This window comes from Panthera leo, chromosome D4 (assembly GCF_018350215.1).
Source record: "Panthera leo isolate Ple1 chromosome D4, P.leo_Ple1_pat1.1, whole genome shotgun sequence".
Classification (NCBI taxonomy): domain Eukaryota; kingdom Metazoa; phylum Chordata; class Mammalia; order Carnivora; family Felidae; genus Panthera; species Panthera leo.
This window is the reverse complement of record NC_056691.1, coordinates 10,825,552-10,839,259: the sequence shown is the minus strand read 5'-3', so window position 1 is coordinate 10,839,259 and position 13,708 is coordinate 10,825,552. Positions and strand designations below refer to the sequence as shown.

At 43.7% G+C, this 13,708-nt stretch overlaps 1 protein-coding gene across 4 annotated transcripts in view; it reads left to right on the top strand.

Moving 5' to 3' along the window:
* DOCK8 (dedicator of cytokinesis 8) overlaps nucleotides 1–13,708 on the top strand; it is a 226,988-nt gene that overhangs the window by 69,511 nt on the left and 143,769 nt on the right. For all 4 annotated transcript variants that reach the window (XM_042913298.1, XM_042913297.1, XM_042913301.1 and 1 more), the window contains one exon: nucleotides 10,552–10,675. In XM_042913298.1, the coding sequence (XP_042769232.1) occupies nucleotides 10,552–10,675 (124 nt within the window). The remainder of the gene's footprint in view (nucleotides 1–10,551; nucleotides 10,676–13,708) is intronic.

The window sequence follows — 13,708 nt, the reverse complement described above, 5'->3', positions numbered from 1 at the left end:
GTTCTGGTGGTGGTGCAAATGGGTGCAACCTGAGAGTGGCTCCATACATAAGCCACTACAGGGAAGAAGTTGCATTCAGATTTCTGGCGAGTGTAGACACTGACTGCACAGGGACTGGCAGGAGGGAAAGCACCAAGTGCCTTCCTCGGAGTTCCCCTCTGGGGAGACAGAGCATGGGACATCATTCTGCCAGCTCATCTCATTCACAGACAGTCTGTCCAGATTCAGGTGTCTGTTCATTCTGGCGAGTTTCCATTTTGTCCTCGTCTTCTCGAGCTGTGTTCTGGGAAGCTGGCAGACACCACAACAGGGGTTGCTGGCCAGTTGTTACTTAGTGATTAATTAGCTCTCCTTTGAACTTGTTATTTTACGTGTCAGATGATGCATGCTCATTTGGAGAGAAATCAAGTAACGTAAAGCGTGTTAAGTAAAAAGCAGTCTCCTGCCTCAGTCCTCACTCACCCCCTGCCTTTCTCTTCAGCCCACTCTTAACGACACGGATGTTGCTGTGTAGACTTCCGGAGCTTCTTTTCATACCCTCGCAAATATATATATGGATATTTCTGTTTTACATAAATATTGTGTATGTAGATGTGTATATGTATATATATATATATATATATATATATATCCCTCACTGCCTCATATCCCAGAGGAGAAGAAATGTATCCTAAGTTATTGAATCTTCCTCTTTTGATGCGCATTGCAATTGTCCTCTTTTTCATGTATAATTAACTCGCATATCATTTTTCACATATTATGTATGTTGACATATTATTTATAATAAGACCACAATGGACATCTGCACATTTGCCCTTCTTCGTGTGTGTATTTCTGAGGGCAGAAATGGAGCCAGTGCACATGACACATGCTCATAAGGACTGCCAAATTTTCCTCCGGGAAAACTATACTGATTCACTCCATTACCACCTGGGCATGAAACTGTCCTGTCCCCCCATGTCTTTGCCAATGCTGGATACGATTGACCAGAAGAAAATACACATTCCTGAAATTTTTCTCTTGTCATTGTATACCAGAAGCTGTTATATGTACCTTCTGAATGTTGTTTCTATCACTGAGTTTTCTTCCCTTAGCTATCCAAAAATCCCAGTTAGATATATATTCACACCACCTGAATTCCTACTCCTAGGTATTCACCCAAGTGAAATGAAAACGTATGTTCCCATAAAAATCTATATGACAGTATTTATAGCACTGTCATTTGTGATTACCCAAAATTAGAGACCACCAAATCGTATGCAGTTTCGTGATGGATAACCAGACTCTCATACACCCATACCACGGAATACTACTCAGCAATAAAATGGAACATATCCTTCATACATTGAACCACACGGATGAGTCTTATTTGTATGATGCGAGGTGAAAGAAGCCAGACAAACAAAGATAATTTCACCATTCCATTTGTGTGATCCCTTCTGGAAAAGGCAGAGCGGTGGGGACAGAACACAGATCAGGGGTTGCCAGGGTGTAGGGCTGGAGAAAGGAATTGACTGCAAATGGTCACGGGAGACTTTTGGGAGTGCTGAAACTATTCTAAATCTTGACTGTAGTGGTGCTTACCCAACTGTCTGCATTTGTCAAAACTCACTGAACTGTAATCCAAAGAGGATACATTATAATTGTTCCCACAAATCAATGGATAGAAATCTAAGATACTTCCTGGCTTTACTTAATTACTCGTTAAATGTAAGGTCTATTCCTTTGCTATGGTTTATTATATTATTTCACAGAATGGTGATTTCTCTGGAGCAGGAATAAATGGGTTCAAGTCCTGGCTCCATCACTCGCTCGTTGGATGGCCTAAAGCAAACTATTTTTTTGTGTGTGTGCCTCAGTTTCCTCCTCAGGAAAACCAGAATTAGAATAGCACCTACCTCATAAGTTATATTGTATACAATAAATAAATCAGCACATGTAAAGTACTCAGATTTCTTGGCAGATGGCAGTAGGCTAGCTACCACTTCCGATATTTATTAAACAGTATTACAGAGTGTGCTTCCGTTGCCCCTGCCCAATTAACAAATAATTTCAATTAGACCTATTCGTAAGGTATGATATGCAAAGGAAAAAAGCAGGGGACAACTCAGTGTTACTGAAAGTTTCTTTTCATTTAATAATCCAGGGAAGATTTCCCATCGTCAGCACTATACTTCATATGTTCTTGACATAAAGGTAAAATTTGGAAAATCAGAAGGCCTGCTGCTTTAGGGAGTATCTCGTTCCATTTCAACCTTATCCAAAATATTCCTCTCAAGTGAAATGAGACCTGAAGACTTCAGAAAAAGTGCTTCTATTAGCATGTTAAAAGAATGAAGCAAAACCCCTCTCCCGTATATTTTAAGGCACTGTTGGGGGGTGGTAAACTCCTTTCCTCTGGAAGCCATTTCCCCTTCTGTGGACATGTCTCTGTCATCCATAACCGTGCAGTCAAATCCTGATTTAGTTGGCTCTTTTATTCCTCAATTATCTCCTTGCTGATATTACATTTCTCTGTAATATCTAAGGATAGTCTTTTATGTTCTTGCTATCTGTGATAATGGCTTTGAATCCCACTTAGGGAGCAGGGGAGTGGAGTAATGGCCACTTCCGTTCCCTCCCACGCTCATAATTCTATAGAGCATTTGCCACTCAAGTTCTATAATTGAGACTTTTAAATCAGACAAGAGTGCTGCCCATGAAGGATAGAGGAAAGTTTTAGAATTTCTTTTGTTTTTTAAATTTTTTTAAATGTTTTATTTTTGAGAAAGAGAGAGTAAGCTGGGGAGGGGCACAGAGAGAGGGAACTCCAAGCTGTCAGCACAGAGCCTGACGTGGGGCTCGAACTCATACGAACCATGAGACCTGCGCTGAAGTCGGACGCTTAACAGGCTGAGCCACCCAGGAGCCCCTAGAATTTCTTTTGAACTTAATAAGAAAGATTAGACGACACGGAAACACAAAATACATGATCTCCTTTGGGGGGAAATATATTTTCCTACTGGACATGTTTATGTTACTTAGACTGGGCGATGCCTTGACTGGATCCCATTTTATCTTTCGTGTCTGTAGCATAAAATTTGGCGTCCTAGCTCCAAAAAATAACAGTGCTTTTCTCCCCATGACTTTTTGGAAGTGACCTTTGATCTAATGAATAGAATGGCGGTTGCATGTTCTTCTCATCTCATTTCCAAATACTTGAAAATTTTGTATGGATTGATGTTTCCTGGCATCTTTTGAGTCACATTAAATGTTTCAGCTTCCCTTCCTCTGCCATTTTCTCTAAACGAACTCGAGAGCGACTGACTTGAGAATGTGTTTGGTATGTTGGTGGAAAGTCAAACTCTTAAGTAGTGAAACTTGTTTACATGCTATTTATTCTTGGCATATTATCTGCTGCGACAGTGAAACATTTCATGAGTGTTATGAGCAACATCGTAAAAGCCCTTAGACTTTGCCTTTCATCCTGGGTGATTAAGGTAATTCTGAAGGAAGGTCGTGCTCAAGGAGAGCTGGGACATCAAGGAATGGGGTATCATCTGTTTTATTACTCCATATTTTACTCCCAGTGAACTGGTAAACAATTAAAATTCAAACACATCAGTGCCTATAATTCAGTTACTCCCAAAACACCATAAAAATGTCTCCCTGATCAATAATTGCTTATTATGACACGCATTTGTTGTGCTGGCTGTCAAGGTGCTTAGCTATTTGCTTTCTAAAAGCAAGCAAGGCTCATCAGCCGGTGCAGTTACAAAGAGCGACCCAGCTGTGGAAACCACTGAGCCACGCCTGAGCCGTGACGCACAGACTCCCGGGCCACAGCTCCACACCCGCCGTGGCCCACAGGCCAGGGCTTTCACCAAGCCTTCCCCGACCTGGCGAGGAAGGAAATCTCCGGAGGAAATCGCTCCCTTCTGTGAATTTTCAAAGCATGCCGTTTCTATTTGTCTTAGAAGCTCTCGCCCTACTCTACATTGCATTCTGATGAACATGTCTGAATGCTGGTCTCCCCTGCTCAGTATGTGCTATTTCTCACTCGACCGTGACCTCACTGAGGACAGGGTCTCCTTTAAAGTTAGGATTCTGGGGCGCCTGGGTGGCTCAGTCGGTTAAGCGTCCGACTTCGGCTCAGGTCACGATCTCGCGGTCCGTGAGTTCGAGCCCCGCGTCGGGCTCTGGGCAGATGGCTCAGAGCCTGGAGCCTGTTTCCGATTCTGTGTCTCCCTCTCTCTCTGCCCCTCCCCCGTTCATGCTCTGTCTCTCTCTGTCTCAAAAATAAATAAACGTTAAAAAAAAAAAAAAATTAAAGTTAGGATTCTTGTGTATTCCTCTTTGCATCTTCTTTGCTGCCTCAGTCTCAGGAGATACCTTATAAACATGTGTCGAACAGGACAATGGAGGAAGCTTTACTTGGCCAATGTGCAGGGGGCTCTGGAGGGATCACGCTGCAATGTTTTCTCACCGTCCCGCTTTGAGGCAAGGGGTGGGAATCTTGTCCCCTCAGACCGGTCAGTCGTTGGCCACAACCACGGAGCCACATGGGAAGTTAGAGGGCTTGCTGGCAGGTAGAGTGAATCATTCTGATGTCTCTGGACATGGCAACTCCTGTGCTCACAGGAGCTGCTGAACAGATGCACAACTTGGTAAGTAGGACCCACCAGCAGTCTTTATGACAGTGCCAGACACCTAACATATATTATTTTCCTTTTATTTTGAAACAAGCTCAAAGTTACACAAAGCTGGGAAGTGTAATACAACGATCTTTTTCCGTCTCCCAAACCACTTGAGGGTAATTTGCCAACCTGATTCTGCATTACTGCCGATTACTTTAGTGTGTAATTTCTCTTTTTAAAACTATTGATTCATTTTTGAAAGAGAGAGAGAGAGAGAGAGAGCACATGTGTGCATGCACCTGCGTGGGGGAGGGGCAGAGAGAGAGAGGGGGACAGAGGATCCAAAGCGGGCTCTGCGTGGACAGCAGTGAACCTGATGTGGGGCCTGAATTCACGAACCGTGAGATCATGACCTGAGCTGAAGTAGGACGCTCAACCGACTGAGCCCCCCAGGCACCCCTAGTGTGTAATTTCTACAAACAAGAACATTCTCCATCATAATTAGCACATAGCCCTCACATTCAGGAAGTTCCCATTTATACATTATTACCATCTAATCCTCAGACCCTATTCAGCTTTCTCCAGATGTCCCAAGAATGCCCTTTGGAGCCAGAGGATCTAGTTGAAAGGCCTGCATTGCATTGAGAAGTCACATGGCTTTCGTATTATTTATTTTGGAGCAGTTCCTGACTGTTTCCTTGACTTTCATGACCTTGAGATTACAGGGAAGTTTTTTTTTTAAGTTTATTTGTTTATTTTGAGAGAAAGGGAGAACACAAGCAAGGAAGGAGCAGAGAGAGAGGGAGAGAGAATCCCAAGCAGGCTCTACGCCTTCAACACAGAGCCCAACGTGGGGCTCGAGCCCACAAACTGTGAGATCATCACCTGAGCTAAAATCCAGAGTCAGAGGCTTAACCAACTGAGCCACGCAGGTGCCCCCAGGCAATTATTTTTTTATACATAATAATCCCTTCATTTGGATTTGATTATTATAAAATACTCAATTCCTCATCAAACTTTCAGTTTATTTGTATCAATATCAAATCATAGTTTCCTGTTTTGTTCAGGTTTGAATCCAGTTCTCTGGTTTATGTTGATGCTCAGTTTGTCCTCACTTTGACAAGTGTGAATCCCTTCCACTGGCCGCTGTGTCTTTTTTACATGCCCCTAGCCGTCACTGATCACATCCTTGCTTTCTGCCACAAGATATTGCACGCTGATCTAACACTTTCCTTTCCTCACCCCTGGAATCAGTCATTTCTCCAAGCGGCTCTGATTCCTTTTAAGTGGAGAGTGCTTCTTAGAAGCCAAGCTGTAGGTGTTGGGTGTGCTCATTGCTATTAAGGTGTTGCTCATCCGATGTGTTCTCAGGGAACAAAGTAGGGCGTGTGTGTGTGTGTGTGTGTGTGTGTGTGTGGGTGTGTGCGCACGAACGTGCACTGGAAGTCACAAGTTCATGTTGATAGGTGCAGTTCTGGAGTGACATCACAGTATTCATTGTCATTTTCTTCCTTTCCATATTTTTACCCCTGCTTAGATGGTGAAACACCTGACTCTTACTGTTCTTAGTATGTTTACTTACTTGATCAATCCCCCTGTATGTAACCATTGCCAGCATCACCCCCCATCACCACACAGTTGCCTTCCTCCTCGTATTCTGGCTCTGACACCCGCAGGCTTCCCCCCCCTCCCGTGTGCATGCCCCTTTTGGCCTCCCCTGATACTTACTGCCAGGCCACCCCTCCACAGAGACACCCTTGGCAGGCTACTCCGGGTGCATGGCCTCCTCGTTCTACTCAGAACCTCACCCTGTTATCACGTGCCAGGATGTTCCAAGGTTGGGCACCCTCCTCACACCATGTGGGTTCTGATTCTCCATGCCTTTTATATGCGTGCTCTCCTTACCCTCTTTGGCCTTCAACTTCCCATTCTGGGCTTCCTCACTTCCTCCCCTTACGCCCTCAGGCATGGAGGATGATCTTGTTCTGATAGTTTTAATGCCAGCTCGTGCAGGAGGGATAGGAAGGGAGGGAAGGGGAAGAAGGGAAAGGAGGCATATGTATCGTTTTCCAGTCATCACAACAGGCCTTCAAAATGAGCAGTGTTACTCCCTATGTCACACCTGTGGAAACTGTGGCTCAAAGAGACTATGTCACTTGCCTAGCGAGGGTCTCATAGCTGGTAAATAAGGGGGCAGCATCTGAACCCAGGTCCTGGACACCAGAGCCAAATTCGGTCCACTCCACACTGCCCCTAAAGAGTATGGTCTTGGGGTGCCTGGGTGGCTCAGTTGGTTAAGCGACTGCCTCTTGATTTGGGCTCAGGTCATGATCTAATGGTTTGTGAGTTCGAGCCCCATGTCAGGATTTGTGCTGACGGTGCAGAGCCTGCTGGGGATTCTCTCTCTCCCTCGCTCTCTGCCTCTCCCCTGCTAATACTCTCTCTCTCTCTCTCTCTCTCTCTCTCTCTCTCTCAAAATAAATAAACTTTAAAAAAAGAGTTTGGTCTTCAAAATATGTTTGATCTTTGGATGGTTCCCAAATATACGATAACAGTGTTTGGAGAAAAAGAATACAATTCTCTTGGGAAGCGATAGGTTGTGCTCTTTTTAGGAGAATAGTTTTTCTACTGTTCTACTGCTTGGCCTCCTTCCCCATCTCTCTTTTGTCTGCAGATAGGTTCAACAGGAGCATGGCTTTATTTGGCTCAGTTGCCCGCGTAGGGTAATGAGGTTGGGCGTTCGGGTGGCCAGTGGCCCTCAGCCAGCAGTCTCACTACCTACCCGTTGGTGGTTTCTGCCTTCCGTGGCTGGCACTTCTAAAATGAGTCATCTTTACATGCTTGCCAGCCCTTGTCCTCTCCCACAGCCAGCTCTACCCCTGCTGCCACAAGGGAGCTTTGTGACTTTCTGAGACTTGAAAATGGGGAAGTAGACGCTAAATCTAGAATGAGGAAGGGGAGAAAAGTTTGCTGTGGTTCCAAACACGCAGCCATGGAAAACGGCAGTCTTAATGCCTTCTGTCCTCCCAATCCTCAGGGCCGGTGCGTGTCTGGCATTACAGTGTACGTATTGTATATAAGGAACTTTTAATACTATTCAGTGACTCATTTTTGTAATGCCCATTTGTCAGTGTCTTTTGGGTTCATATAAAGGACTCCAGGAAACATTCTAACAAAACGGAGGAGAAAAAAAGAAGAGCAAGCATCCATTGGCATAAAATAGCAAAAGATCGATGGCCAAACAATTCTGACTTCTCCCAGATTTAAGCATCTTTAGGCAAAAATTGATTAGAACGTTTCTAGATACAGTGTATGAACTTTTTATCACAAAATCTTAAAGCCGGGCAAGTATGTTAGAGTTCACCTCGTGTTTATGCCTCACCTGTGAAGAAACAGAGGCACTGGGAGAAGTGATTGAGGATGATGGGGGCAGATGCATGGCTGTAGTTGTGTGTGTGTGTGTGTGCGTGTGTGTGTTGTTACCTGTCAGTGAACACTCAGATAAGTGCACCTTAGGAGACAAGAAAGAAAGCTAAGGCAGATACGGTTCTGGTTGCCAAGGCACACAAGGTCTTAAGTTAGGCTGCTTCCCGATTTTTATTTCTGTGGCCTGAGCAGGTGGCCTTATGAGGAGACATGTGACACTGAACCTTTGGCATCAGTTCTCTCTGGAGTGTATAAGTCCCAAGAAGGTCAAAGGGCAGACACCAAAGTGTGAAATTTGTGTTTTAATTCACTGTTCGTATTAGATTTTAGAATTACTTTTTTTAGTGTTTATTTATTTTTGAGGGAGAGACAGAGACAGAGCACAAATGGGGTAGGGGCAGAGAGAGAGAGAGAGAGAGAGAGAGAGAGAGAGAGAGACAGAATCCAAAGCAGGCTCAAGGCTCTGAGCTGTCAGCACAGAGCCTGATGTGGGGCTTGAACCCACAAACCGTGAGATCATGACCAGAGCTGAAGCCGGACACTTAACCTATTGAGCCACCCAGGTGCCTCTAGTTAATTCCTTTGGGAATTTTTCCCCTTAAAATTGGATTCTGCAGGGAAAATAATCGTAGATTCAGTGTGTTATAATTACAAGAGGCATCTTAGGATGCCACTCCCTATTTACCACTATTTTGAGTTGGGTGCATTTTCCACAGGACATTATATTACATGTAAGTTTTTCTTTGAACCCTTAGAGTAAAAAAAAAAAAAAAAAAAAAAATTGTGCACTGGTTACCCATCCAACACCCGCTTGGATATTCCTAAGTTTCTACTGATGAGAATAATTTTTAAGAAGCTAACAGGTTTATGAAATCCTATGTAAAGCTCTCTCTCTCTCTCAAAGATCTTCTGTTCACAGAAAGTAAATATTATAAAATAAATCTTGCTCACACATGTATCTGCTCTTCTCAACACTACCATTTGCACACTTAGAGCAACTGGAACCAAAATCATTTTCTTAAATATTTTAAGTACTTAGTACTTCTGGGGCATTGTTTGAAGGGGTCCCCCAGAAGACGTTTTGAGAATTGATGTCTATGAACAATATATTTTAAATTTCATTTATTTGGTTGGTATTTGGGAATTCCAAACCAGAAATTATTCTGGATATTTCTCTTGAAATCTTTTCTAAATGTTTAGTCTTATTTCCTTATTCAGAGTTTACCTTACTCATTGACTTATTTTTTTTCAGTTCCCAATTTAGCCTGCTGGTCCCCCAGCCCTGTCAATACAGGTTTAGATCGGGGCAATGCAAGGGGCCAATGCAAGGGGCAATGCAAGAGACACTAACGATGACCATTTATAGTAAACTTTGACTTGAGTTCGTCACCATACCCATCTTGTGTGTCTTCTACGCTATTCCTTGTCTCCTTTCACTCAAAACAAATTGCCTGTCTTTAGAGCACAATAAAATCGAAGGACAGAGCTGTTCTCCCAGCAGACAACACTGGGACCTCTCATTTTTTTCTTTAATTAACTTAATCAACTAAAATTTATTGACTACCAGCTCTGTGCATAACCCAACACTTCATCCCTCCCAAAGAGTTATAGACTCTGTATTTGGATCGTTGCTGGTAGCTCTCCCACATTTCCTGCTTAATCTGTCTGCCATTTGATTGGCCTAATAAATCCTAACTCATTTCATATCCTTTTACCAACCTGCTCAGGGGGGTTTCGAATAGTATGAGAAATCAAACAAAATGGCGGCGTGGTTGTGCGGTTGACTTTGCAGCCTGTTTTCCAGGAAGACTCTGAGTCAGAAAAATGGGGAAAAGGCGTGCTGGTTTCTGTAGTTATTATTTCACAACTCCTATCTGTTGCCTTTTGCATGGTGGTCTCGTTTCTTTCTCCAGTGACAGTGGTGGCCATTATATTTTAAACCCTTTTCATAGCTAGACATTTTTGAAACACAATCTTAATGGAGTGCATGGAGTGGAGATTGAGAATATTAGCAAAGATTTTTAGCATGTACGTCATTTATCTCTTCTTTTTCTTAACCATGTCCTGCCTTTTTCATTCATCATTAAGAACACTGATGGGGACATTAAACGTTTTCCTCTATTTTTATCTTCAAACGATCTTTATTTGCTGCTCTGCACATTGCTAGATTTATTCCAGCCTCTTAACACTGGGGTCATAGTTTAGCGTCAGCTTGTTGCCAAATGCCCCGCAGCTGAAATGACCACACCTCCGAAGTGGCATTTTCCCAGACCATTCCTGCCTTTAATAATGAGCCAGCCAGGAGGCAAGTCTGTCTCTCATTACAGCGCAGCTTTGTATTAGGCCTGGTGCATAATTAGATGTGAGGAATTACAATCGGTCTCTCTTTGCAAGATCTTTCAGTGCCGTGTGTACACTTAAGCCATTACTTTTGTTTTGAATCTAATATGTTTGCATCCCTCTCTTTCTCTCTCTCTCTCTCCAAATGATATAATAACAACCATAAAAGAAACCAAGGAAGTGCGGAGATTTGCAGCTTTAAAAAGACTGGATCCCGAAGGGATTTTCACAAGACACTTCAGAAACAGACGTTTGAGTCAGAATCCTTGGAGAACAGTGAACCCAGCGCGCAGGTATTTTCTGTCAACAAACGTGGTTACCAGGTTACCGGTCTGATCTGCCCAGGGCATGCTGTTGATGTTTGAACTAGAAAAAAGGCTAGAGACTCAGAGAATGTCAGAGTGGGAGGGACTCTACCATCTGAGTCAGGGATTTCTGTTTTTCAAACCTGTTTGTAGCTACAGAAGTTGCTGTTCAAATGAGAACCCACAAGTTCAATAATGAAAATACACAAAAGCGGAGGGAGGGTGCCCACGGAGCCCACCCCTGCTACAATTCCTGAGGACACCCAGGGGCGTCCCTAAGGCAGGCTGCGTGCAGAATGAGTGAAAGCCAGACTGCCTGGGTTCTCTGTGGTTTTTGCCACATACTCACTCTGTTGCCCCAGACAGGATAATTTACCTCCCTGGGCTTCGGTTTCCTCCCCTGGGAAACAAGGATGATAACAAAGCCATCTTTCATATTGTAATTTTTACTTTTATCTCCTCGTTCCGTTAAATTTTTTTGAGTTCATTTTAAAACTAATTGTGTGTAAGTTATATCAGCTGTACATTACATTTCAGGATGGGAAAGGAAAAATTAGGAAATATTTACCTTAGAAAGGAGTGTTGGGTATGGGGACCCAATGGCATAAATGAAATAGCGCCTTAGGGGACATGCTCTCTGACCATCTTGGTCAACTGTTGTGTGATCTTGGAGGAGTCGTGTTCTCACCCGAGTCTACTCAATGGGAAATGACGGTCTCTTCACTTGGTCTCTTCTCATTTTAAATCACAGCTCCCTGACTTCAACACCAGTTTAGGTTTGAGAATATTTGGACCCTTCGGGAAGAAACGGAAGCATCTGAACTAACTGGGCAAAGTAAATATTTGGAATCTGGAACAGTCTATTGAATGTATTTGAATAATTTCTCTAGAGAAGGACAGCCATAGTTGACTGGAAAGATCGAGAACTCAGGCAGGGATTCTGTGGAGGAATAGTTGAGCATGTATATTTTGTGCATCTATTAAAATTATGGAGCAGTTGAAATCCTAGAAGAGAATTTTGAAAATATGTTCATGTTAAACCACAATCAAGAATCGAAATTTAGAACACTGATGGGGAATCAAAATTTTGAATTTGGTAGGAAAAAGATGCCTACAGAAACACAGAAGGCATTGTCTTTGGGTACTAGAACTCCTGTAACTTCTTAAAAAGTATTCTTTTCTCAATTTTACACAGTTTCTCTAACAAGTACTTATTACTTATTTAAGGGAAGCTCACTGTCTTAGTCACTTTGGGTTGTGTAACAGACCACCATAGACTGGGGTAGCTAAAACACCAGACATTTGTTTCTTATAGTTCAGAGAGGGGGAAGTCCAAGATCAAGGTGCTGGCTGACTTGGTTCCTGACGAGAGCCCTCTTCCTGGTTTGCAGACACCTTTCGATGTATCTCCACAAAGTAGAGACCAAGAGAGAGGAAACAAACTCTCCCGTGTCTTTTCTCAGAAGGGCACTAATCACATTCATTAAGGCCCCAGATTCAAGACCTCATCACCTCCCAAAGGTCCTGGGACTTGCAATTTCAACATAAGAATTTTCCAGGGACACACACGTTCAAGTCCATAACGCTAATGACAATAACAGCTGGTCACTAACACATGGGGTCTTTTGACTATTCGATGGGTTAATTTGTGTGAAGCATTCAGGACAATACGAGCTCACACTTAGTGCCCCACACAGGCTAAGTAAAGAGTCACAAGAGAACAAAAAGTGTATAATTCCCCATGTGTGAGGTCCCCAGAGTAGTCAGATTCCTAGAGACAGAACATAGAATGGCGGTTGCCAGGGGCTGTAGGAAGAGGAAGAAATGGAAATGACCGCTTAATGGGGACAGAGTTGCAGCACAGATGGGTACAGGTGAAGAGTTCTGGAGACTGGTTGTACAAGCGTGTGACCGTCCTTCACCCTGCTGAGCTGTACACTAAAAAATGATTAACATGGTAAATTTTATGTAGATTTACCACAGGTAAAAATTTTTTTAGAAAGCCAGTGCTCTATTCCAACTTTCATAGGTGCGAAAAACAAAGGGGAAGGAATTTGCGTTTCTGTAGTGCGTTTTCTGAACTGGTATAGTTTTCAGCTTGGCTCTCCTTATAAGCATCTCACCGTGCTGAATGACTAGACAGTTCTACAATACTACCTGGTTTTCAAACCACGTGGTCTCTACAGCCAAGCTCACTGCTTTATCTGAGCTCTACCTAGGAATCAGCCATCAGTTCCGGTACTGAATATGGTGGGCTTCCTCAAGCATGGAATACCAGTGCTCTGTGGGGGATTTTTAAGGGATTTTTCACTGGTAATTTTGACTAAATTCAATTTTTTTTAAGTTTATTTATTTTGAGGGAGAGAGAGAGAGAATCCCAAGCAGGCTCCCCGCTGTCAGCACAGAGCTGGGCACGGGGCTCGAACGCCTGAACCGTGAGATCACGACTGGAGCCGAAACCAAGAGTCGGACGCTTAACCGACTGAGCCACCCCGGTGCCCGGACCTTGTCTTGGTCACCTAAATTAGGCCTAGTCTTGGTCACCTATCAGATACGCCACCCCAGATATCTTAACAACAAAAAAATGTAACCGAGGGAATTGGTTAAACAGGTTTTGGAGGACCCGGAGAACGGAACAGGAAAATCGAAGTCCGACAGAAACTTTAGGTGCAGGAAGCAGCACATCACCCTGGGGCTGGGGCCTAGGGCAGTGGCTCTAAGCCTGGAGCTTCACTGCAATCCCCTGGAGGGCTTGTTTGAACTCTGATGGCTAGGCCCCACCCTGGAGTTTCTGATTCACTAGTTCTGGGCGGGTGGCACTCAATAATTCGATTTCTAATTAGCATTTCCCAGGAGGTCCCAAGATCACATTCAAGAACTGGGGGTCTAGTGGGAAGAGTTTGGAGTTTCCAGAACCTAAAAACCCTGAAGAGTGGCTTCGGAGCTGGGACTCAAATCCCTGGGGAGGGGGCGGGACCTAGCTGTGGGGAGTATTTCCGGATCTCGGAGGAAAAACCCCAC